The sequence below is a fragment of the Hemitrygon akajei genome, unplaced genomic scaffold (assembly GCF_048418815.1).
Source record: "Hemitrygon akajei unplaced genomic scaffold, sHemAka1.3 Scf000048, whole genome shotgun sequence".
Classification (NCBI taxonomy): Eukaryota; Metazoa; Chordata; class Chondrichthyes; order Myliobatiformes; family Dasyatidae; genus Hemitrygon; species Hemitrygon akajei.
The window spans coordinates 390,059-415,793 of record NW_027331934.1 but is presented as its reverse complement, the minus strand read 5'-3'; the positions used below and the strand labels follow the sequence as shown (position 1 = coordinate 415,793).

The 25,735-nt window shown below is 43.1% G+C and overlaps 1 protein-coding gene across 3 annotated transcripts; it reads left to right on the top strand.

The window, feature by feature from the left end:
- Positions 1 to 5,738: 5,738 nt before the first annotated feature.
- On the top strand, positions 5,739 to 18,221 carry LOC140720946 (uncharacterized). 3 transcript variants are annotated; one of them, XM_073035793.1, is made up of 3 exons: positions 5,739 to 5,894; positions 7,820 to 7,983; positions 16,928 to 18,221. In XM_073035793.1, exon 3 carries the CDS (start codon positions 17,333 to 17,335, stop codon positions 18,080 to 18,082), a length of 750 nt encoding a protein of 249 aa, XP_072891894.1. In that variant the 5' UTR covers positions 5,739 to 5,894; positions 7,820 to 7,983; positions 16,928 to 17,332; the 3' UTR covers positions 18,083 to 18,221. The 3 variants fall into 3 exon arrangements, with proteins under 3 accessions (XP_072891894.1, XP_072891893.1, XP_072891895.1); XM_073035792.1 differs by having other exon boundaries at positions 7,816 to 7,983; XM_073035794.1 differs by lacking the exon at positions 5,739 to 5,894 and adding an exon at positions 6,292 to 6,461 and having other exon boundaries at positions 7,816 to 7,983.
- Positions 18,222 to 25,735: the final 7,514 nt, after the last annotated feature.

Sequence of the window (25,735 nt, the reverse complement as noted above, 5' to 3'; positions counted from 1 at the left end):
AAGCTAAAAGTATTCATGGTATCTCTATGAATGGAATCATACATAAGATTTCTCTTTATGCAAATGATCTTTTGGTTTTTATTTCAAGTCTTGAGGAATCAATTCCTAATGTTTTGGAAGCACTTCAATATTTTGGTACATTTTCAGGATATAAACTTAACTTGAATAAAAGCGAATTGTTTCCATTAAATGTCCATGTTAGTATATATGATGGTATTCCTTTTAGAATTGTTAATACGTTTAGATATCTAGCTATTATAATCACTAAAAAAATATAAAGATCTCTATAAAGCGAACGTAGTTCCTTTAATGGACTCCATGAAACAACTATTTTCTAGATGGAATCCATTTACTTTTTCTTTAATAGGTGGTATTCATGCTGTGAAAATGATGATTTTACCTAGATTTTTATATAATCGAAAATATGCATATCTTTTTAACTAAAAAAATCGATCAAATTGACTCTCTTATTTCTTCCTTTATTTGGAACAATAAGAGACTAAGAATTAATAAGTATCATTTAAACAAATCTAAAAAAGATGGTGGACTTGCACTTCCTAATTTAAGACTGTGAATTTAATTGGGCTGTGAGTATTAGAAAATTATGTTTTTGGTTATATTGGCTTGGTAAGAACCAAAAATCATTATGGGTTGATTTGGAATTAAAAGCTGTTAAACAACTTTATTTAACTTCAATTTTAGGAGCTCCATTACCTATACAGCTGAGTAAAATTCCAAATTTAACTCTTTAACCGGTTATTAAACAATCCCTACGGATTTGTGTTCAGTTTCGTTTTTTAAAAAAAATTAAACAATTTAAGTTGTCTAGTTTTTTATATCGAAACTTTTCTTTTAAACCTTCAACAACTGACCCTATTTTTCTCCTATGGAAAAATAAAGGGATCCAATCTTTTACAGATTTATTTTGTGGTTGTCGATTGATGACCTTTGAAGAGTTATTTAACAAATTTTCTCTTGATCATACACATTTTCAGCAATATGTTCAGTTCGGACATTTTTAACAGCAATATTTACCTACGTTTCCATATTTCCATATTTTAAATTTAAAACCTTTTGTTAATGGTTCTATTACCGGTATCTATAACTTGTTGATTGATTCTCGACAAGACTTTTTAGATTAAATAAAAAAAGATTGGGTGGATGACCTAAATTGTCAGATTTCTGATGTTAGATGGAATAAAATTCTTAAACGGGTTAATAAATCATCTTTCTGTGCTCGTCATTCTCTTCTACAATTTAAAGTGGTTCATAGAGCTTACATTTCTAAACAGAAGCTGTCCAGTTTTTATCTGAATGTTTCTCCACTCTGTAATGAATGCAACTCTGCTGATGCCTCTCTAATTCATATGTTTTGGTTTTGCCCTACAATTGAAAAGTTTTGGCGGGAAGTATTCCATACCTTTTCACAACTTTTTAGGGTCCAATTTGACCCAAATCCCCTTACTGCCTTGTTTGGTATACATATCTTTTTTACTAAAAAAATTTTCAATCAAATTGACTCTCTTATTTCTTCCTTTATTTGGAACAATAAGAGACCAAGAATTAATAAGTATCATTTACAAAAATCTAAAAAAAGATGGTGGATTTCACTTTCTAATTTAAGACTGGATAGATAGATAGATAGATAGAGAGATAGATAGATAGATAGATAGATAGATAGATAGATAGATAGATAGATAGATAGATAGATAGATAGATAGATACTTTATTCATCCCCATGGGGCAATTCAACTTTTTTTCCAATGTCCCATACACTTGTTGTAGCAAAACTAATTACATACAATACTTAACTCAGTAAAAAATATGATATGTATCTAAATCACTATCTCAAAAAGCATTAATAATAGCTTTTAAAAAGTTCTTAAGTCCTGGCGGTTGAATTGTAATGCCTATTATTGGGCTGTGAATATTAGACAATTATGTTTTTGGTTACATTGGCTTGATAAGAACCAAAAAATATTATGGGGCGATTTGGAATTGAAAGCTGTTAAACAATTTCATTTAACTTCAATATTAGGAGCTCCATTACCTTTACAGCTCTCTAAAATTCCAAATTTATATCTTTACCCGTTTATTAAACAATCCCGACCGATTTGGGTTCAGTTTCGTAATTTTTTAAAATTTGGAACAATTTAGTTGTCCAGTTGTTTTGTATCGAAACATTTCATTTAAACCTTCAACAACTGTCCCCATTTTTCTCCTATGGAAAAATAAAGGGATCCATTATTTTACAGATTTATTTTGTGATGGTCGATTGATGACCTTTGAAGAGTTAATTAACAAATTTTCTCTCACTCATACACATTTTTTGCAATATGTTCAGATTCGACCTTTTTTACAACAATGTTTACCTAAGTTTCCATATTTACAAGAATCTGATTTGTTCGATACCATTTTGAAATTGAATCCCTTCGAGAAAGTTTCCATTAGCAGAATGTATAACTTATTTTTGTTACAAAAAGCGAACCTATCACTAAAGATTAAACAAGATTGGGAGAGAGAACTTAATATGGCCTTTGTTAATGAAGATTGGCTTCGAGTTTTGAAAAACGGAAATTCTTCTTCTATATGTGCCAATTCAATTTAAAATTGTTCACCGTTATTATTTAACAATAATTATTTATATTATTAACTATCTAAAATATTTCTAGTATTGACAAATGCTGTGATATATATAAAACTGAAGTTGCTACATTGTCACATATGTTCTGGTCATGTTCATCATTAAAATCGTTTTGGAAGTCTTTATTTTCAACAAGTTCTAAAGCTCTGAAAATTAATTTACTACCTAATAGGTTGACTGTTCTATTTGGAATACCTCCACATCAGATTCAGGGTATTTCATCTTCAGATCAACAAGTAATTGCATTTGTTACGCTACTGACAAGAAGGGCTATTTTATTAAAATGGAAAGATTTTTCTTCCCCTACATTAATTGAATGGTTTTCTCAAGGAATGTTATGTCTTAGTTTGAAAAAATTAGAAGTAGAACTTTTGATCCTCGATTCGATTTTGAGAGAAGATGGGGTTATTTGCTAAATATTATCATTTAATTTGAATTATGCTATATGGTTTCCTTCCAATTTAATTTTTTTATAAATATGAAATGGCGGTTGATGATTCTATTTTTATATTTAGATGATGGTTAAACGTATTGCTCCGGGGGGTTGATTCTTAATGGGTTTTTCCCTTTTTTGTAGTTACTGGGTTTCTCCCCCTAGTTAGATGGGGTTCCTTTTTCCTTCTTTTTCCTATATATATTTTCCATATTCATATTTTACGATTAGTTTTTTTCTTCAGCTTTATTAATTTTATACATATTAATCTATTGAAGTCTTGTTTCATTCTATAGCTGTAGAAGATTATGTACTAGTAAAAAAGATTCTAAAAATAAAAATGACAAAACAACAATGTAACAAAGCATTATAGCTGCAGAGAAAGTGCAGTGCAGATAGACATATGGTGCAGGGTCACGTCGAGTTACATTGTGAGGTCGAGTCCATTTTATCATTCATTTGGCTTATAACCACAGACAGGAAGCCGTCCTTGAGCCGGGTGGTTCGCGCTTTAAGGCTTTTATATCTCTTCCACGATGGGGGAGCGGGTTTGCAGCAAGAATGTCCAGATTGTGAGGATCTTTGAGTACATGGCCTGCTTTTCCGAGGCAGGGGAAGTGTAGGGAGAGTCCATGGAGGGGAGGCTTGTTTCTCTGATGTTCTCTGCTCTCCAAAGTTCTCTGCAGTTCCTTGCAGTCATGGGCAGAGCAGTAGCCATACGAAGGCGTGAAGTATCGACAAGAAGCTCAGAGACCTCGGCCTTCATCCTGCCTTGTGTAGCTGGATCCTGTACTTCCTGTCAGATAGCCGGCAAGTGGTAAGTATGGGCTCGCGCACCTCTCTATCTCTCTCTGACCCTCAGCACACATACCCCACAGGGTTGGCTTCTTGCCCCTTACTTTACTCTGTGCACCCATGACTTGTGTCGCCACCCACAGCTCCAATCTGCTAATTAAATTTGCTGACGACACTACACTGACTGTCCTAATCTCAAATAATAACGAGGCAGCCGACAGAGAAGAAGTCATCACCCCGACACAGTGGTGTCAAGAAAACAACCTCTCCCTCATTGTGACAAAAACACAGGAGCTGGTTGTGGATTACAGGAGGAATGGAGACAGGGACCAAATTCAACATTTCCAAGACTGTTATGGACACAAAATGCTCATTTTAATATTGATCATGACAAAATGTATTTTATATATTGTTAATGACTTAAAACATATTTACAGATTGTGACTGACAGAGAATCGTATAATTTGTGTTCCGTGTGTTATCTGAATGTACTTGCCTGTGATGCTGCCACAAGTCAGTGTTTCTCTGTACCTGTACCTTCCCGTACTTGGGCACTTGGCAATAAATTCAACAGGACCTGAGAAATCTCAGTGAGATTTGATTAGTGATGATCATCTTGGCAGCTCGGTAGTTCGAATGTATGAGACAGTACACTGTTAAATGCAAAACCCTGAACAGTGTCGATGATCAGAGGGATCTCAGACTCCAAGGAGGCAGGACTATGACGTCAGTCACAGGCTGACAGCGCTGACTGTGGACTGAACCACAAGAGAGAGAGACAGGCAGACAGCAGACTGCAGACAGGCAGTCGGCCAGTCTAAAGAGACAGAGAGAGACTGGAAAAGCTGATAGCTTCAGTTAGTCGCAGCTGAGGCTTGGAACTCTCCTATGCCCACAAGAGTGGGTTGATCATCGGTACACGGAACCACAACGAACGTGTGTGGCTGTCACTTCGTATAATCCATAGGTGTGAGTTTTGGAATATCTTGTTTTAACCCTTGCCTGGGTATGTTGTGTGGTAACCCCTGGAAGACGGTATTCCTGTGACAGGTCCACTTTCGCTGATAACTCGTATGTGGACAGATTCAACGGATAAGAAAGTCGTCGGCGGTTATTTTGTAGTAACGGCCTTTTCTCTACGTTTCACCCTGGATTACAAATATCTCTCTCCCATCATTTATTCCGTGGATTACTGAACTTTCCTACTTTACCATCTCAAGACTCTAAGCTTTGTTCCCTCACGCTCGATAGTTTGGGAATTATATTTACACATATATACACATAACACTGTTAACTTTCCTTTATTTCATTAAGCTACTATAAGTAGATACTAATAAAGAGAATGGTTTTAACATCAAAACCAGACTCCAGTGCGAACTCCATTACTGCTGGTTCGTTTCTAAAACGTTACAGTTCGTAACACAGTTTTATAAAACTAGTTAGACAACATCTGGAGTGTTTCATACAGTTCTGGTCGCCCCCATTCTCGAAAGGATGTCGGGGCTTTGCAGAGGGCGCAGAAGACACTGCCTGGATTAGAGGGCATGAGCTATAACGAGAGGCTGGACAAACTTGTGTTGTTTTCTTCAGAGCGGCGCCGGCTGGGGTGAGACTGGATGGACGTTTATAAGATTAAGAGAGGAATGATCGAGGACAGACGATATATTTTTACTGGGGGTTGAAATGTCTAATACATTTAAGGTGAGCGGCAAGTTTGCTTCTTTCCAGACTAATGAGTAGCTGGAGTCTCTGCCTGGGTGGGGAGGGGGTGTCGCCAATCCTGACAGGTGATCCCGTTTGCCCCTCCCATTTAACCGCAAATGGGCAGCATCTGCGTGTCTGTTTCCGAGGCCCCGCCTCCCGATGATGTAACAATCTCTTCGCGCATGTTCACAGTCTCCGGGTGGACGGTGTAATCCTCTCCGCTCAGAGCTGAAGTGGGTTGGCTGTGTGTTCAGGAAAGACTTTCGTCTCTTCCCTCGGGATCATTGTCTGCGGGCCGAAGATATCACTTTCCCATCGGTGAGTATTGAGACCGATCCCGAGCGGGGAGATCCGATGTTGGCCGTGAGCCCTGAATGGTGGGCCAGGAATTCATTTGTTTCCCAACTATCTGGGCTCGTCAGAAATGTGTCGACTTCACTTAATCTGCATTGAACGATCCAAACCATTAGCCCAGGCTGTCTGTTTCCGCAGAATTGAAATGGTAGTCCCGCCGACAGGTCACGTGAGGCTGTGTGCCGCAGATTCGCCCCGCCCTCCGCTTTGTGACGCAAGATCACGTGGTGTGATTTTGCCCACTGAGTACTATTAACTTCCCCGAACTCGCCTCGTTTCCTGAGGCTCCTCACATTTGTCCTGGAGCTTTATGGCTGTTGTGTCTTCTCCCGGAGTGGAGTGGGTGAGAAAGGAGAACGTCCCAGGTTGTGGGGATCTTTGATTTCACTGCCTGCTTTACCGAGGGACTGGGAAGTCTTGGGGGAGAATTGTTCGAGCCTCAGCTCCCCGCAGCCTGTTGTGTCCTTCAGCAAGGCATTTAGCCACACATTACTCCTGCACGTTCATAGCCCAGCGACGGCGGCCGGTCCAGTATGTACAAGAGAGGATCTGTAAACAAATTTCCTGAAATAGACCTGTTTTAACCTGGAAATGGAGTGATAGTATAACAGTAAAGGAAGTGCAACTTTTCCCTGTAAATTATCCTGGAACCGATTTGACTGTTATTCCTGGAAATGTGTACAGTGCAGTTGTTGCTAACAAGGCTTACAAGAATAATCTCAGGAATGATCGGCGTCATGTATGAGGAGCATTTGATGGTTCTGGACCTGTGCTCGATGGAGTTCAGAGGGACGGTGGGGGGATGTATGGTTAAGGAAACCTACCAAATGTTGAAAAGCCTGGATACAGTGGACATGGAGTGGATGTTTCTATTAGACAGAGAGTCTGTGATCTGACAGCACGGTCTCAGAATAAAGTTGCTTCCCTTTAAAACTGAGATGAGAAACATTTTTTTTGGCCAAAAGATGTCTGATATCAATGGCTTAACGACATTATGGCCTGCTTGGACCTCGAAAAAATTCATTATTCAGTTCTTAATTCGGATCTAAAGTTCCATAAGGTCTGGGGACCTTTTATCGAGTACTTTCATAACCTTCCTCTTGACTAGGTTTTTTTTTTCTTTTTTTTTCTTCTTTTCGGTCCCTTGCTTTCAGCTCCCTCTTTTTTTTTCTGGTAGCAGGCATTATTATCCTCTGTTGCTAAGTGTATTCACAGTCTGGGAGTTTGACTGTCCGGACTTATACTCTTTATACTGTGTGGTGGTTGGTCTGGTGTTGTTGTTGTTTTTTCCTTGTGTTGTGGGGCTTGGGGAGGACACTAAGCTCACTTGTCTTTAATTTAGGTGCTTTTTTGTTAAAGTCTCTTCCTTTGTAGCATATTGTTATTGTATGCTTAATCTAGCACTGTATTAATTCTCCTCATTGGGATTTGGGGTTTTTAATTTTGTAAAATGTTTTGAAAAACTAATAATTTTTTTTTAAAAGATGTCTGATATGTGGAATTTGTTGCCGCAGAATTTGTTTGAGGCTGCCATTTGGGTATATTTGTGAAGATTAATATCCTGATGATTGCTGAGTAGCTTCAGGGTTACAGGAGGAAGGCAGGAATATGATGTTGGAATAAAAATCAGCCCTGGTTGAGTGCTTGAGTGGTGGGCAGACCAGATTGATTGAATCACATAATTCTGTTCCTGATTGAATGATGGCTCCTTCTTATCCCATATCGTTTTGTGACATGTGAGGGACAATAAAATATTGTTTACTGAGGTCATTACATCTGCCTTCAGTGTTTAAATTTCAGTGAGTTTTGTTCTTAGTAACATTAAGCAGAAATGTTTGGTTCTCCTTTTCATTGTTAATGTGCTTCATTATCTCTCTGGTTAAAGTTAGACCTGCACTGAGAGGTTTATTGGAAGAAAAACCCCAACTGGAGGCAAAGCACGACTGAAGACGAGGGAACAGCAACAAGTGAACCAGCCCGAGGATTGAGAGCATCAACCGGAGAGAACCCATCTGACTAGGAGATTCCAGTGAGTCAGTCAGGAGAAAGTTTGGTGAGTCCCATTTACTCAAACACCAGTCCTTTAGACATTACATACCTGTACAAAGGAAGATAGGAAATAGTTGGGAGTGAGACTGAATGTGCCCAGAAGAACCAGTTATGCCAGTACCAGTCAGACACAGTTGTGAAGAAGCTCCCCCCCACCCCCGCAATATTCCCTTTAAACTTTTCACCCTTCACCCTTAACCCATGTCCTCTGGGATTTTTTTCTCCCCTAGCCTCAGTGGAAAAAGCCTGCTTGCATTCACTCTATCTATACCCATCATAATTTTATATACCTCTATCAAGTCTCCCCTCATTCTTCTACACTCCTAAGAATGAAGTTCTAACCTATTCCACCTTTGTAACTCAGTTTCTTAAGTCCCGGCAACATCCTTGTAAACCTTCTCTGCACTCTTTCAACCTTATTAATATCCTTCCTGTAATTAAGTGACCAAAACTGCACACAATACTCCAAATTTGGCCTCACTAATACGTTATACAACCTCACCATAACATTCCAACTCTTATAATCAATACTTTGATTTATAAAGGCCAATGTACCAAAAGCTCTCTTTACTGCCTTATCTACCTGTGATGCCACTTTTAGGGAATTTTCTATCAGTATTCCTAGATCCCTCTGTTCTAGTGCACTCCTCAGTGCCCTGCCATTTACCTTGTATGTTCTACCTTGGTTTTTCCTTCCGAAGTGCAACACCTCACACTTGTCTATATTAAACTACTTCTGCCATTTTTCAGCCCATTTTTCCAGCTGTTCCAGATCCCTCTGCAAGCTTTGAAAACCTTCCTCACTGTCCACTACACCTCCAATCTTTGTATCATCAACAAATTTGCAGATCCAATTTACCAAATTATCATCCAGATCATTGATATAGATGACAAATAACAATGGACCCAGCACTGATCCCTCTGGCACACCACTAGTCACAGTCCTCCACTCAGAGAAGCAATCGTCCACTACCACTCTCTGACTTCTCCCATTCTCAATTCCCAATCAAATTTACTACCTTACCATGTATGCCTAGTGACTGAATCTTCCTAACTAACCTCCCATGCGGGACCTTGTCAAAGGCCTTACTGAAGTCCACTACATCTACTGCCTTGCCTTCATCAACTTTCCTTGTAACCTCCTCGAAACTCTCTAATATATTTGTTAAACATGGCACAAAGCCATGTTGAGTCTCCCTAATAAGTCCCTGTCTGTTGAAACAATTGTCAATCCTATCTTTTAGTACTCCTTCCAATAACTTACCCATGACCGACATCAAACTTACCAGCCTATAATTTCCTGGATTACTTTTAGAGCCTGCTTTAAACAATGGAACAACATGAGCTATCCTCCAATCCTCTGGCACCTCACCCATAGATAACAACATTTAAATATATCTGCCAGGGTCCCTGCAATTTCAGCACTAGTCTCCTTCAAGGTCCGAGGGAATACCCTGTCAGGTCCTGGAGATTTATCTACTCGCCTCAAGGTAGCAAGCACCTCCTCCTCTTCTATCTGTATAGGTTCCATGACCTCAATACTTGTTTGCCTCATTTCCATTGACTCTATGCCAGTTTCCTTAGTAAATTCTGACGCAAGAAAACCATTTAACGTCTCCCCAATTTCTTTTGGTTCCATACATAGCCAACTGCTCTGATCTTCAAGAGGACCAATTTTATCCCTTAACTATCCTTTTGCTATTAATATATCTGTGGAAGCTCTTACTATCCTTCACCTTGACTGCCAACACTACCTCATTTCTTTTTTCAGCCCTCCTGATTTCTTCCTTAAGTATTTGTTTGCACTTTTTATACTCAAGTGCCTTCTTTGCTCCCTGTTTCTTATACATGTCATACATCTCTCTCTTCTTTATCAGAGTTCCAATATCCATCGAGAACCAAGGTTCCTTATTCTTATTCACTTTGCCTTTAATCCTGAGACTTTGTTCCCAGTGTGTCCTCGTGGGCCATCCAGAAATGATTTCAGCTGGTGACAACCCTGTTTTCCCCTGTGGGGTAACCCTCATGTGGAATCGGGCTAATGGTCGGACCTTCAACCAAGTGGGTCCAGTCTCCGCTGTTAGTCTGGCCAATTTACTCTTCAGAGTGCCATTGGCTCTTTCCACTCTGCCAGCGGCCCATGGGTGGTGTACACAGTGGAATTGTTGCTGGATAGCTAGTTTGTTACATACTCCTTCATTTACTTTCACCATAAAGTGTGGGCCATTGTTGAACTCAGCATCTCTGGCAGGCCGTACCTGGGAATTATTTCCTGTAATAATACCTTCACAACAGTCACAGCAGTATTAATGGTAGTTGGAATAGCTTCAATCCATCTACTAAACACATCTATAATAGCTAAGCAGTATCTATAGCAATGTACTCTAGGCAATTCAATAAAATCAACTTGTAGACACGAAAAAGATCCACCTGTCAAGGGAGTCATACCCGATGTGCAGGGTACAGGTTATCAACCATTCCCTCCTTTCCCAGGTGTGTACAATTATGTATATAATCGGCCAATATTGGTAAAAACTGTGTAGGAACACAAACCTGTCCCACTGGGGTGATCCAAAAACCCAGGTCGGTGTCTTTCTGGCACCCCATCGGGGACCACAGTTTTCACTCCTCCTCAGAGGCGTCCCCCTGAGAAGAACAAAACTCGAGGTAGCTGTAGAGCGGTGAGTAAGTTGTTTACAAAGTTGGCATTACTAATGGGGTGGCCAGAGGAAGTCAGGAATCCCCACGTTTCCAGAGAGCCCCGGAGTCATGTACAATTCCAAACGCATAACGGGAGTCTGTGTAAACGTTCCCACTTCTGTCTGTTGCTGGGATACAGGCACGAGTCAGAGCAAACAGCTCAGCCTTCAGGGTGGAGACAGCTGCTTCAAAAGAGGCCTGTTCAATTTCTGTCCGTCACTATCGCATTGTTTCCTTGCTGGATCCACAAAAGAGCTTCCATCCTCATAAAACGTTGCCTCAGGCTAGAGGGGGTATTGCAGAATGGATGGGAGAGTCTGTCCTTCTTTCACAGTGATCTGGACGGGCTAGAGGGGATATTGCAGAATGGATGGGAGAGTCTGTCCTTCTTTCACAGTGATCCGGATGGGCTAGAGTGGGTATTGCAGAATGGATGGGAGAGTCTGTCCTTCTTTCACAGTGATCTGGACAGGCTAGAGGGGGTATTGCAGAATGGATGGGAGAGTCTGTCCTTCTTTCACAGTGATCCGGACAGGCTAGAGGGGGTATTGCAGAATGGATGGGAGAGTCTGTCCTTCTTTCACAGTGATCTGGACGGGCTAGAGGGGGTATTGCAGAATGGATGGGAGAGTCTGTCCTTCTTTCACAGTGATCTGGACGGGCTAGAGGGTGTATTGCAGAATGGATGGGAGAGTCTGTCCTTCTTTCACTGTGATCCGGACAGGAGGGCTGACTTCATGGACTGAAATTGCCCAGAGATGGGGTACAACATCTTGGGTTCAGTCACTATTAAAAGGATGTCTTACCAGATGTCCCATCTTCACCTCAGACTCCTTCCAGTATCGGAGTTGGCCCGCTTGCCAGTCTCCCTCGGTGCTGGAGGCCTGTTTTGTCAGGTTGTGGGCAAGGAGCCCTAGGCTCTTTGACTTGAACCCAGTGCAAACCCTGACCATAACCCTATTGGGAAACACCAGTACTGTCTGTCGCCAAAAGAAATCTGGAACTTCAGCCAGTAATGCAATGCCGTCTCCTCCTTTAACCTCTCCAATCACCGTGACTGGGAATTTCTGTCCCTCGAGGGGTGCATAATATTAGCTTTCCTCAGTTCAGCACCACGTAGGGTCATAACACAGAGTCACATGAGAGTCGGCTGCTGGCAGAAGGGGTTTAAATGTACTGGAGTCCAGATAAAGTGCCCACCCCTGGGTGGTCAGAAACTGAGGAAGCTATCAGTTGTTCGCAGTTCCAGTGTGATATCCTTGTCCGTGCATAGAATCTCGACTTCCAACGGACAGAGCAAGTCTCTCCCTATGAGATTACACCCCCGTCTGGTGGTGACAGTAAATGAAACCTCACACTGCTTCCCCTGGAATTCCACCTGCAGTGGCTGGGTACGTGAATACGTATATTCCGTGCCTTCGAAACCAGACAAAGTGATTGTAGCGTCTGATAGCTGGAATCCCTTTTCCGATACTATTTCCTGATCAAGAGTGGTTGTGATTGCCCCCACATCAGTCATAAACGGAATTGAAATTCCAGCAACTGTCAGTATTACATTGGGCTCTTCCTGAGGGATGGTACTCATGGTTGGAAGCATCTTTGCTTGTCAATTTCTAAATGGGTTGTTGTCCCCACCTGTCCCTTGGTAGGTTTTTGTTCCCATTTCTGATCCCCAGATATAGCCCGTTTGCATCCTTCTTCTTGCTGAACATGTTCACTTTAAATATTAGTTCCTTTCGGGGTTGATCAGGAATCGAAAATCAGGTTCTAATAATATGTCAAAGCTCATCACATTCGATTTCGGTCATTGTCAGGCCAATCCATATTATCTGTTTTAATCATGTTGGCTTAGTTGGTAAGCATTGGAGCAGTAGGGCATTAAACTCGGGGACAGATTCCCATTATTAAAAGGCTTGGTCTCCTGCGAAAGTGCCATAGCAGGCCACAAATCCCTCCCAATAGTCTGGTCTTGATTCCCGAGGCTTAGGTTTGCATTCAAGTACTTTAGTGATGTTTACAGGTTACTGGAGAGCCCTTTCCAAGGCTTGAATAATCTGGTCAGTCTGTTCATTCCCATTATGGTTTCCCGCCTGTAACTCATGATAGGTTTGGTCTCTCAAATCTGCCTTCCATTTCCGCCCCTCATCAGCTGAGAGAATCATGCAGCAGAGACCGAATAAATCTTGTGGAGTCGCATTAAACATTTGTGTAGTACTGTGGACACACTGAGCAAACTGTGCTGCTTTTTCTTTTCCATCTGGGGCCTGATTCATGATCATTATCATTTCTTGAGGCTTCCAGGGTGCATACACAGGAATCACTGAGGGCTGTCCCTCCTCCTGCTCGTGGATTGGGCAGCATTTGGGTGGGCAGTTGTCTTTGTGGAGTCACTAACTCTGGGGATTTATTGGATTCTTCCCTCCCTGTCTTGGAATAATCCTCGGTATTCCCTTTCTGGATCTCAGGATGTAGTGACATCCCTTCCCAATGCCGCTGTTTTACCTGAGTGGCCACCGTATCTGGGTACTGGGAGGATTGGGGTTCGGGAGCACTGGGTGAACTTGGCCCCTGGTAAGGTGGGGGATTGTTACGGTGGGTGCCCACTCCTCATCACGGTCACTGTCCTCAAACAGGGTCGGTATGACAGACATGGGTTTGGGATCCCTTGTGTCCCTATCAGTTCGAACTTTAGACTGATATTCCCGCCCTTCTCTGCTATCTGGGCCGGCCTTGGTTTGCTTACGTTGTTTTTCCTGCTCTCGTTTTTTGGTGCCCATCCACCCATTCACGCTCCGCTTTTAGTGGCTCCCAACCTTTGGCGTTCCTTCTGCAGTACAGACCTCTATCCCTTTGTCACATGTATTATTCCTCCAACTTGCTGATAATATACTGTTCCACTTTACATCTTCATTCAGCCCATCTGCTCAGCACTCCCTATATTGGGATCGTGTTTGTGACTCCAAATGTTGAAGTTGAATAAAACTCGGGAGACCAACTTCTTATCGTCACCACAGTTCATTTTCCAGCAGGAGTTTGAGACCCAGTTGTCAAAGGGAAGGCATGTAAGCACTGCCACCTTCTGACAAGTGGACTGATTTAGTCAGGTTACAGCCATATATTTATACATAGTAAGCCCCATACGTTCCTATTGCAAGATGTTATTTGAACTGGTACGCCCACTAAGTCTGTTGGCTCCAAACTTAATTAAATAAGAGAGTTTGCTGACTGAAGGTTTTAATTACAGATGGATATACTATCCAGTCCTTATCAGTTATTCCCTTTGCAAGGCCCTGACTTAATTACAAACAGATGTTTATTCCTGTCCTTATCAGAGAGTCCTCCTCCCTTTACTCAAAAGAGGGTACAATGTATAATGTCATCAACTAATGAGGGTACAGTGTATATTATCATCGCTCAGTATGTCACTCTGCAAGCCACAGAGAACTGATAATGAGCCTGTCTTAGCTAACCACTGAAGACAGTGTTTACATTGGTTCAAATATTCCTATTCAGTCCCAATTATTCTTTTAGCCAGAGGTTACATAGGTTCAAAATGATTTTATTTAATATATCCTTAATTCATCAGGAGGGTTCGGGGGAAATGTTTTTGTCTAATCTAGAAACTGGTGTCACCTGTGTGTATTGTGGCGATGCAAAAGTTGCTGTAGAACTTACAAGTGGGAAGAAGTGGAGTGATATTTGGAAATCTGACTTTTTAAAGCGTAATTTAGCAAGTAAACCACATATGCACAATGTGCAAAAGCTCTGGTAAGAAAGTCCTTCATTACCTGTTACAGTCCTGCTACATAGTTTGTGTGAGAAAGCAGATGAACTCGATCAAACCCAGAGGAGATCATAGTTCTTATCGACAGTGATTTCCTAGCTCTTAAAATGAATACCTAACTATATAAAAATCACTGTGCACATGTTGTCACTGGGTAAAAATAAGCACAGTGCATGATTTATGTGCACACTGGTCATTAGAAATTAGAGGGGGTATTGGAGGGAAGGTGCAGAGACTTCCAGTGTCCCTGATGCCCTCACCTACAAGATGTGCATCCAGCTGCAGCTTGTAGCCCTGTACTTGAAGGAGCTCGGACTTGAAATTGTTGAATTCTGGATCAGCTGGGAGTCAGAGGGGGTGATAGATGTGACATGAAGAGAGGTGAGTTACACCCAAGGTGCAGGACGCAGGAAACTGGGTGACAGGCAGGTGAATGAGGTTAAACAGCCATCGAAGAGTACTCTTGCGGACATCCCACACAACAGCAGGTGGACCACTTTAGAAACTGTTGGGGGGATTACCTGCAGTGGAAAGTCAAATAAGTGTTAGGGGATTCATTAGTTACGGGAATGGAACAAGGAGGGAACTAATATCCTGGTATTAAGGCTTGCTGGAGCTAGTGTGGTGAGAGGGTGAAGTGGTTAAAATAAGTTGTAGGGGGAATGGGAGCCAGAGTGACTGAACGGATAGTGGAGAGGGTAAATTGAGTCAAATTGAATTGACTTTATTACATACATACTTCATATACATGAGGAGTAAAAGTCTTTACGTTACTCTCCATCTAAATGTGCAATGTGTAATTTATAGTAATTTATAATATATTGTTTATACATAGCACAGTCAATATAACATCAACATGCAATTATATCAGCATGAATTAATCAGTCTGATGGCCTGGTAGAAGATGATGTCCTGGAGCCTGTTGGTCCTTTTGCTGTGGTACCGTTTCCTGGATGGTGGCAGTAGGAACAGTTTGTGGTTGTGGTGAATTGGGTCCCCAATATCCTTTGGGCCCTCTTTACACATCTGTCTCTGTACATCTCCTGAATAGTGAGAAGTTCACATCTACAGATGCACTGGGCTGTCTGCACCACTCTCTGCAGGGTCCTGCGATTGAGGGAAGTACAGTTCCCATACCAGGCAGTGCTGCACCCAGTCAGCATGCTCTCTATTGTCTCGCTGTAGAAAGTTCTTAGGATTTGGGGCCCACAACAAGCAACTTCAACCATCTGAGCTGAAAGAGGTGCTGCTGTGCTCTTTTCACAACACAGCCGGTATGTACGGAGCATTTGAGATCCTTGGTGATGTTTATGCTGAGGATCTTAAAGCTGTTCACCCTCTCAACCCCAGATCCGTTGATGCCAATAGGGGTTCACCTGTCTCCATTCCTCCTGTAGTACACAATCAGCTCCTTTGTTTTTGTGACAATGAGGGAGAGTTTGTTTTCTTGACACCAGTCAGATGTTGTTCAGACCTCAGATATCGATCACTCCTACCTTTTCCTTTCCAAACAAGTTTGGCCAGCTTCTCTGTCACAGAAACATGGAGGAGTTCAGGACGGAAACAGGCTATTTGGCCCATCTAGTCAATGCTAAAAAAACATTTAAGGTATCTATTGCAACTACCTGACTGGGACCATCGCCCTCCATACTCCTACCATCCAGGCTCCCATCCAAACTTCTTTCAAATGGTGAAACTGAGCCCACATGAACCCCTTGTGCTGACATCTCATTCCACACTCTCACGACCATTTCAGTAAAGAGCTTTTCCACATGTTCCCGTTAAATTTTCACCTTCCCCGCTTACCCATGACCTCGGTTGTCATCCCACACAACCTCAATGGAAAAAGCTGCTTGCCTTTACGCTATCTGTACCCTCATAATTCTGTATACTTCCAACAAATCCTCATGCAATGTTTAATTACCTTGTCTATGTTTAGTGCATTTTTTAGGTGTATAAGATGATGAGGGGCATTGATCGTGTGGATAGCCAGAGGTTTTATTTGCAGGACTGAAATGTCTAACACGAGAGGACATAGTTTTAAGGTGCTTGGAAATAGATACCGAGGGGATGCCAGGGGTAAGTTTTTTACCCAGAGAGTGGTGGGTGCATGCACTACACTCCGGCTATTTGTGTGAGAGTGTTTCAGTTACTGTGTGGCCATGAACCCATGCAGCTCAGTGGGAACAGGGAATAATATCAATGGAGAGAGTCAAACTGAGCCAGGTCACAGATTGGAGATGGCAGAAATGCCCCATTCTTATAGAGACAGGAAGAGCATCAGAGAGTTTGATGGTCATTCCAGATACCAGCACTCTGCCCAGTTAGAAGATGATTTCTCTCTCCAACTTGGGTTGAACTTCACTGTAACAGTGTGATGCCAGATCACACCTTGACAACTTATGTGAACTCATCTGAAATGTTGTCCTGCACCCATTGACAGATATTGTAAATCTTTTTACAGGTCAAAAATGGCAAGGAATTTGTGTACAGGAATCTGGAGCTCAACACACCAGTTTTGCTATCTCTGTCCAGATATTTAAGAAGTGGAGCAAGGGATTCACTCGATCATCCTTCCTGTTCAGACTGTGGAGAAGGATTCACTGAATCATCTGACCGACTGGCGCACCCGTCATTTTGCACAGGGTGGAACGATTCATCTGCTCAGACAGTGGAAATGGAATCACTCGGCCTTCTCAACTGAAGGTACATCAGCAAGTTCACACTGGGAAAGGCCATTCACCTGTTTTGTGGGTGAGAAGGGATTCAGTCAGTCTTCCCACTTGTGGACACGCAAGTCAGTTCATAGTGGGCAGAGGCTGGTCATCTGTTGAATTTTGGGGAAGCATTCACTAGGTCATCTGACCTAATGGCTCACCAGCGAGTTCACACCGGTGAGAGGCCGTTCACCTGCTCGGACTGTGGAAAAGGATTCACTTGCTCATCTAAACTGAAATTACATCAGCGTGTTCACACTGGGGAGAAGCCGTTCACCTGCTCAGACTGTGGGAAGGGATTCAGCTGGTCATCTCACCTGAAGGTACATCAGCGATTTCACACTGGAGAGAGGCCATTCACCTGCTCAGACTGTGGGAAGGGATTCACTATGTCATCTAATCTGAAGATACATCAGAGAGTTCATACTGGAGAGAGGCCGTTCACCTGCTCAGACTGTGGGAGGGGATTTACTTGCTCATCCCAACTAAAGGCACACCAGCGAGTTCACACTGGGGAGCGGCCATTCACCTGCTCGGACTGTGGGAAAGGATTCACTTGCTCATCCGAACTGAAGGTCCATCAGCGAGTTCACACTAGAGAAAGGCCATTCATCTGCTCAGACTGTGGGAAGGGATTCACTCAGTCAGCAAAGCTAAAGATTCACCAGCGAGTTCACACTGGGGAGAGGCCATTCATTTGCTCGGACTGTGGGAAGGAATTCACTTGCTCATCCGAACTGAAGGTTCATCAGCGAGTTCACACCGGGGAGTGGCCGTTCACCTGTTCATACTGTGGGAAGGGATTCAACTGGTCTTCTGAATTGAAAGCACATCAGAGATTTCACACTGGAGAGAGGCCATTTACCTGCTCAGACTGGGAAGGGATTCACTATGTCATCTAATCTGAAGAGACATCAGAGAGTTCATACTGGAGAAAGGCCATTCACTTGCTCAGTCTGTGGGAGGGGATTTACTTGCTCATCCAACCTAATGGCTCACCAGCGAGTTCACACTGTGGAGCGGCCGTTCACCTGCTTAGACTGTGGGAAGGGATTCACTTGCTCATCCGAACTGAAGTTACATCAGCAAGTTCACACTGGGGAGCGGCCGTTTGCCTGCTCAGACTGTGGGAAGCGATTCACACTGTCATCCCAGCTACTGAGTCACCAGTCAGTTCATACTGGGGAGTGGCCATTCACCTGCTCGGACTGTGGGAAGGGATTCACTCAGTCAGTTCAACTGAAGGTACATCAGCGAGTTCACACCGGGGAGAGGCCATTCACCTGCTCTGTCTGTGGGAAGGGATTCAATTGGTCATCTCACCTGCAGAGACACCAGTCAGCCCACACAGGGAAATGGCCATTCACCTGCTCAGTCTGTGGGAAGGGATTCACTTGGTCATCTAAACTGAGTAGACATCAGCAAATTCACACTGGAGAGAGGCCATTCACTTGCTCTGTCTGTGGGAATGGATTCACTGAGTCATCCGAACTGAAGGTACATCAGCGAGTTCACACTGGGGAGAGGCCATTCACCTGCTCAGTGTGTGGGAAGGGATTCATTCGGTCATCTACACTGAAAGTACATCAGCGAAATCACACTGGGGAGAGGCCGTTCACCTGCTCAGACTGTGGGAAGGGATTCACTCGGTCATCCACCCTACAAACACACCGTTCAGTTCACACTAGGGAGAGGCGAATCACCTGTTCAGACTGTGGGAAGGGATTCACTTCGTCATCTCAACTGGAGAGACACCAGCAAGTTCACACTGGATAGAGGCTGATCTCCTGCTCAGAGTTTTGCATAAGATTCTCTCAACCAAATCAACTGAATGTGCATCATTGAGTTCACACTGGGGAGAGGCTGTTCACCTGCTCAGACTGTGGGAAGCGATTCACTCAGTCATCTAACCTTATGCAACTCTCACTTCGGCTAGCAGCTGAACTTTTGGAGTGATAACTCCCCAACCCAGCCAACTTAAGAAATCTCATTCGGGTGGATGCTTCATGATGTGTCCCGTTCCAAATCAGAACACTGAAATAACAAACTGTACACAATATGTGATTAATCAATTGAGATTTATAATTCTTACTTTGACTATAGGGTTAGTAAAGAAAACAAAAAGAAAGAAAAAGGGCCCACTCTCTCCATTCACGTCTTCTCATCTCTCCCCAGCAAATGGTGGTGAAATTCTCTCTTCCAGACTCACAGGAAAGAACAACATTTCTGCCATTGGATAGCCCCGCATTCCCAAACCCTGTTATCTCTAGTCATAACCTAAATATTGCTGCTACAGAGAAACAATTACCTCAGCAGTGAAACATTGCATAGAGGCCATTACGTTAGCAGTGAAATCTTACAGCATGTTATGCTTGTGACTCACCACCAGGTTCACACTGGGGAGGAAGTTTCAATAAGCTGCTTGCTGGATATTTCTCCATCACCATTGCTGAATTCTACTTCAAGACTGACTGTCGGTGCTGAACTCTGCAATTATTGCTGCTGCTCACCACACCCAGTTCTGCACCCTGGTCACTGGGCATGGGAGGAGTTTCTTCTGCTGCATATTTACCCTTAATGGGACTGGAGTTTAATATTCTGGGTCTGAGACAAATAAATCAGTTCTATTTTAAACTCTGTCTTTGGAACTCTGTGAGTTTACAACACAACTAGTGTACTCAGGCCAGCTGGACCCTGCCAGTGATTCTGTTCCTTGACAGTCCTTTTAAATCCTCCCCTGTTGTTCATCTCCTGCTGTCCAAACAGTCACCATGCTGTGGGTGAAGAGGTTTCCCTTAATTTTTCTACTGACTGAAGAAGTCGCAGCGATTGCAGTTCTGTCTAAGATGTTCTTCACCCCTCAAATCTCTGGGCTGACGAAGAATGACATTGGGTGTTAACCTCCTTATTCAGGGCTCATTTCCATATTTTGGGCCATTTTCCCTGCTTCTAAAGGGTTGTTAGAAAACACCACTCTCCTCTAAAGACTGAAAGCAGAATGGGAAACCATCCATTGGATGTTCAACGAAGCAGGGTCAGAAACCAGAGGCAGGTCCGCACAGAGCAGAGTTTGGGGCTCTGGACAATGGTCGGGATAAGAATGTATGATGAGGAGAAGAGAATCAGCAGCGGGGCGTGGAAACGAATGACAGAATAGCAAGATTTGGAAGCTCATTTGACGGAAAATAATTCAGTTGTCTGACTGCCTACACAGACAATGCCTGTTGTGAGATTCCCCATTTGTTGAGGCACGTGTGTGTTGAGAATGGTGATATCTATTGAAGCAGTTGTTCCTGCTTGTTTATCCTGTAATATTATATCCGAATAGTTATTTTAGATTAACCTGTCTGTTATAATGTATTGATTATAATATAAATTGTGAGATTCTGTCCCTAACTGGATATGGCTTCAATTTATGGTGCCTTAATGAGGTGATGGAGGTCATTCATGAGTTTGTGTTTTAAAGCAAGATTTTGGTGAGCGATATTTGCCACTTGATTGTACCTGCATAAGTAATCAGATTGAGTTAAACTGCTGCAGGATCCTGGAATATGTTGGATTGTGTCTGGTTTCTCTTGGCATTTTCTGCATTTATTGCCTTGTTTGTTTTTATTGTATGTATTTGTGAGTTTTTATTAACCACCTTGTCCTGTATTTCTGCAAGGAATCCCTCTGTTTCTGGGAAGAGGTGTCCAACTCTCAGTCAGGTGCTCGATGCTTCCTTTTCAACATCTTGTCTGCTCAGATCATTGGGCTGTCTCCCATGGAGGGTCATTCTCATTCCGTTTGTTAATGTTTTCTTCCATATTGATTATTCATTTTTCTGAGTTGGCCTCTCATTTAAGTTTTCTGGTCTTCTTAGCACAATTGCATATACACACTTGGAGTGCTGAATCCTGTTTACTTTTGAAGACAATATATACTTAAAAGTTTTATCTGACTGTTGTGTGATTTTTTTTTCCATTCGTGTTATTCCTCTTCCTCCTGTCTAAGGTACTGTTTGAGTGTAAGTAGTCTTTTCTGAAGTTTTCTAAAGTTCTTATTTATCTTTGTAAATTTTACTGATTGAAGTGGGACTAAGATATTTTTATTTTAAAAAAGTCAATGTCGGTATTGATGAAAGTGTTTATTGCCTTTGTTGTATTTGTTAATTATTGAGCTCTGTTTGGCAGGTTTTCTTAAGCCTGGAACTAAATTTTGTCAATGGTTCTCCCTATTTCACACTATTTTCTATTGTCTTTGCTTGTTGATATTCCAGGTATGTGGGTATCAAGAGTCCTGGTGAAGGGTCTTGGCCCGAAATGTTGATTCCCATCCATAGATGCTGCCTGACATGCTGAGCTCCTCCAGCACTTTGTGTGTAGTTCTCTAGATTTCTAGCATCTGCAGGTCCTCTTGTTTCCCCACATACTTATTTTTCTTGAAATAACAAGCCAGCTGTAGTGTCGTGTAGCTCTGTTGGTAAAATATTAAATAAAAACATGAGAAAGAGGTGGCACAGGGTTGGAAGATGTAGAATATCAGTGGGTAGAATTAAGGAAGAGCAAATGAAAAACAAAATCCCTGATGGGAATTGTTTCGAGCCCCTCAAACAGTAGTAAGTATGTGGTCCACAAATTACAATGGGAGATAGAGAACTCTTGCCAAAAGTGTAATGTTAGGACAGTCATGGGGATTGTCATGCAGGTGATTCAGAAAATTAGGATGGTGTTGGTCTCAAGAGGAGGAATTTCCTAGAAAGCCTACAAGATGCTTTTTTAGAGCAGCTCGTGGTTGAGCCCAGTTGGGGATCAGCTATTCTGGATTGGGTGTTGTAATAAACCGGAATTAATTAGGTCACTAAAGTCCAAAGAACACTTCGGGGCAAGTGAATTTAATATGATCAAATTCACACTGACATTAGTGAAGGAGAAGCTAAAGTCGATGTGGAACAAAGAGAATTAGAGAGGCCTGAGAAAAATTGGTCAAAATTGATCTAAAAAAAAAACGTGGGCATGGACGAAAACAGAGCAGCAATGGCTGGAATTTTTGGAAGCAATTTGGAAGGCACAGGATATACACAGTGGCATGCAAAAGTTTAGGCACCCCTGGTCAAAATTTCTGTTACCGTGAATAGCTAAATGATTAAAAGATGAACTGATTACAAAAGGCATAGTTAAAGATGACACATTTCTTTAATATTTTAAGCAAGATTACATTTTTATTTCCATCTTTTACAATTTCAAAATAACAAAACAGGAAAAGGGCCAGAAACAAAAGTTAGGGCACGCTGCTTGGTCAGTATTGAGTAACACCCCCTTTGGCAAGTATCACAGCTTGTGAACACTTTTTGTAGTCAGCCAAGAGTCTTTCAGTTCTTGTTTGAGTAAATTTCAGGGTTCAGTCAGAAGTAGCAAAGTACTGATTGTGGAAATTACAAATGAGAATATTATTAGAGGCACAGAGAGCAGCAGCAGCACTGAAACAGGCCTTTCTGCCCTTCTAGTCCATGCTGACCTGTTTTTGTTGTTACTGCCTAGTTCCAACTAACTGCACCAGAGCCTCCATACACCTCCCATCCATGTCCGCACCCAAATTCCTCTTTAGTGTCTAAATCGAAACCACATTCTCCACTTCCACTGGCAGCTAATTCCACACTCTCACCAACCTCCGAGTGAAGAATTCCCCTTCAGATTCCCCGGAAATAATTCACTTTCACCCTGAACGTATGTCCAATGTCAGGGTGAGAGGGAGGACGGGGCAGAGAGGGAAGACAGTAAGGGAGAGGGGTGGTCGAGTGTGGAGAGGGAAACAAAGCCGAGTGTTTATACTTAATATCTTTCAGAAAAACTAATTGTTTGAACTTGCTGCAAATCTACTCTCCATATCCTGTATATTCTTAACCAAATTAGTGATCCAAATGACAAATAGCAGTGGTTGATGTTCAAAGTAAATGTTATTATCAGAGTACATATATGTCACCACATACAACCCTGAGATTGTTTTTCCTACAGGAACACTTAGCAAATCTATAAAATGGTAACAGGATCAATGAAAAATCAAGTGGAGCATAGAATTCAACAAACTGTGCAAATGCAAATATAATTAAATATCAATGAATAATGAGAGCAATGGGGTGTAACCCTGGGGAACCTCACTAGGCCCGGGCCTCGAGTCCAATAAACAGCCTCCCACCATCACTCTCTGCTTCCTACCATCAAGACAACTGTGCATCCAGTGAGCCAGCTCTCCCTGGATCCCATGTGATCTGACTTTCCACAGCAACTCACCATGTGAACCTTATCAGAGGCCTCACTGATGCCCATATCGGCCACGATCCTGGGACAGAGGTGTCACAGATCAGAGGACATAGATTTAAGCAAAGGATGAAGAGGTTTAGAGGGATCTGAGGAAGAGAATTCTCACTCAGAGGGTAGCTGAAATCTGGAACTCACTGCCCGAGGTGGTGGTGGAGGCAGGTCCCTTCACAACATTTATGAAGAGGATGAGCATTGAAACTGCCGAGATACAGTCGGCTGTGAACCAAGTGCTGATAAATGGGACCAGTGTAGACAGTGAGTGGATGGTCAGAACAGGTATGGCCGGCCAAAGGCCTGTTTCCGTGCTGTGTGATCCACCACTCCGGACATGCTAAATTATCGATGGTGGCACCACAAGGCATTGATTTCAAAACTTCTCACCCCTCTCCAGCCTGAAATAAACCAGACTGCACCCCTTTGTCACCACTGGGAATATGTGATTCTGTCAAGGTAATATACCAATTGATCATTTCTGCTGAACAACTGGCAATTGATGAAGTTCCTGTGTCTTCTTCCATTAATGTTGCTGCCTTACAGCAAAACTAACCCTCTCACTGTGTCAGAATCAGTGATTAAATCAGACCCCGTTCACTGTGCTTTCATCCCTGCACATTATTACTGGAACCATCTCACTGAGGGTCTGATGGAGACATGGGATCACATCTCCCCTGCTTCTGACATTTCAAATACCCTCAGAATGGTTTTCTGATTCAGTCTGAAGGTTATGGTACATTCAGCTGGTAGTCAGACCTGACAAACCATGTCTTCCCACAGCTGGTTCCACCTGTTGGTGTGTCCTCTTTCCTCCACCTCCAGGGAAACTGCATCTCCACACTAACTCCTCACTGGAGACAACTGTCTGTACCCGTGACACAGGAAATCACATCTCTGTCACTCGCCTGATACTGTGTCTGACCTGCTCACCCCCGGGTATCCTCCCTCAACAAGCTTCTTCCTCAGTCACCATCTGTGAGATTATATAAAAATACAATTACTGTAGAACGATCTGTCAGGCGGCTCCTGTACCCCTCCACCTCTGACCATGCTTCGCTGGTTAAAACTCTTTCTCCCTTTGCAAACACCAGATGTCCCACTAGATCCGAACCATCTGTACAACCCCATGTCCTCCTCTGATGCAAAGGTCAGTGACCTCCCACCCCCCCCCCCCCCCACTTCTCAATCTGCAGTTGCAGCCCATGGTCTCGCAGACTCTGCGGCTTTGTAACAAACACAATGTTAACAGCAAGATTACACAGTAATTAATATGAACAGAGAATTGCTGCTTCCTGAAAGGACATGCCAATTGGCTCATGCAATTGCCCAGATTCTCCCTAGTTAACAACTTATTTTGTCCCGGAACCTCTCTTCCCTGGGTTACAGAACGTCCGATCACTACTCTGCTCCCACATCCCTCATCCGACCACTCACCCCACACCTATACATCCACCTATCAGCTCTATCCACACACACAGACAGACAACCCCTTACTCACCGCTGCCCGAATAGGAGAAACGCCGCGCCTGCGTTTAGAGGTACTCAGAAGCAACACCGGTGGACAGAGGTCTGCACAGCGCCACCAGTGGCCGGAGGCGGGAGGGGCAAAGGAGAGGTAAATCACAAATAAAACGTACACAACGCTGGAAGAACTCAGCATCCGTGAGAAAAGAGCAGCCAACGTTTCGGGACGAGACCCTTCATCAGGAATGGGGGGGAAAGAGAGGGCCGAAGCCCAGTAATAGAGATGGGGGAGGGGGAAGGGCAAGAGGCGCCAGGTGGAGAACCAATCAGAGGAAAGATAAAGGGGGGAGGGGATAAGCATGAAGGAACTGTAGAGATAAAGGAGCAGAAAGTTGAAAGGGGAGAGAGGCAGAGAGGGACCTGGGCTAGGGGAAGGGGCCCTTTCCCACTGCAGCAAGCCCTCGATCTACACAAACCTAGGATCAGCCCCCGCCGCCCGAATGGGAGAACCACCGACGAAAGTCGTGGTCGGTACCGCGCCTGCGTTTCGCAGGAGGTTCGCGGCAGCAACACCCACGGCCGGAGGTCCGCACATCGCCGCGGGTGGGCGGAGTTCCACGCAGCGCCACCAGTGGCCGGAGGCCGGAGGGACAACGGAGAGGTAAATCACAAACACGACAAAGTCTGCAGATGCTGGAAATTCAGAGCAACACAAATAAAATGCTGGCAGAACTCAGCAGGCCGGGCAGCATCTATCGTGAAGAGTCAACAGTCGACGTTTCCAGTTGAACCCTCCTT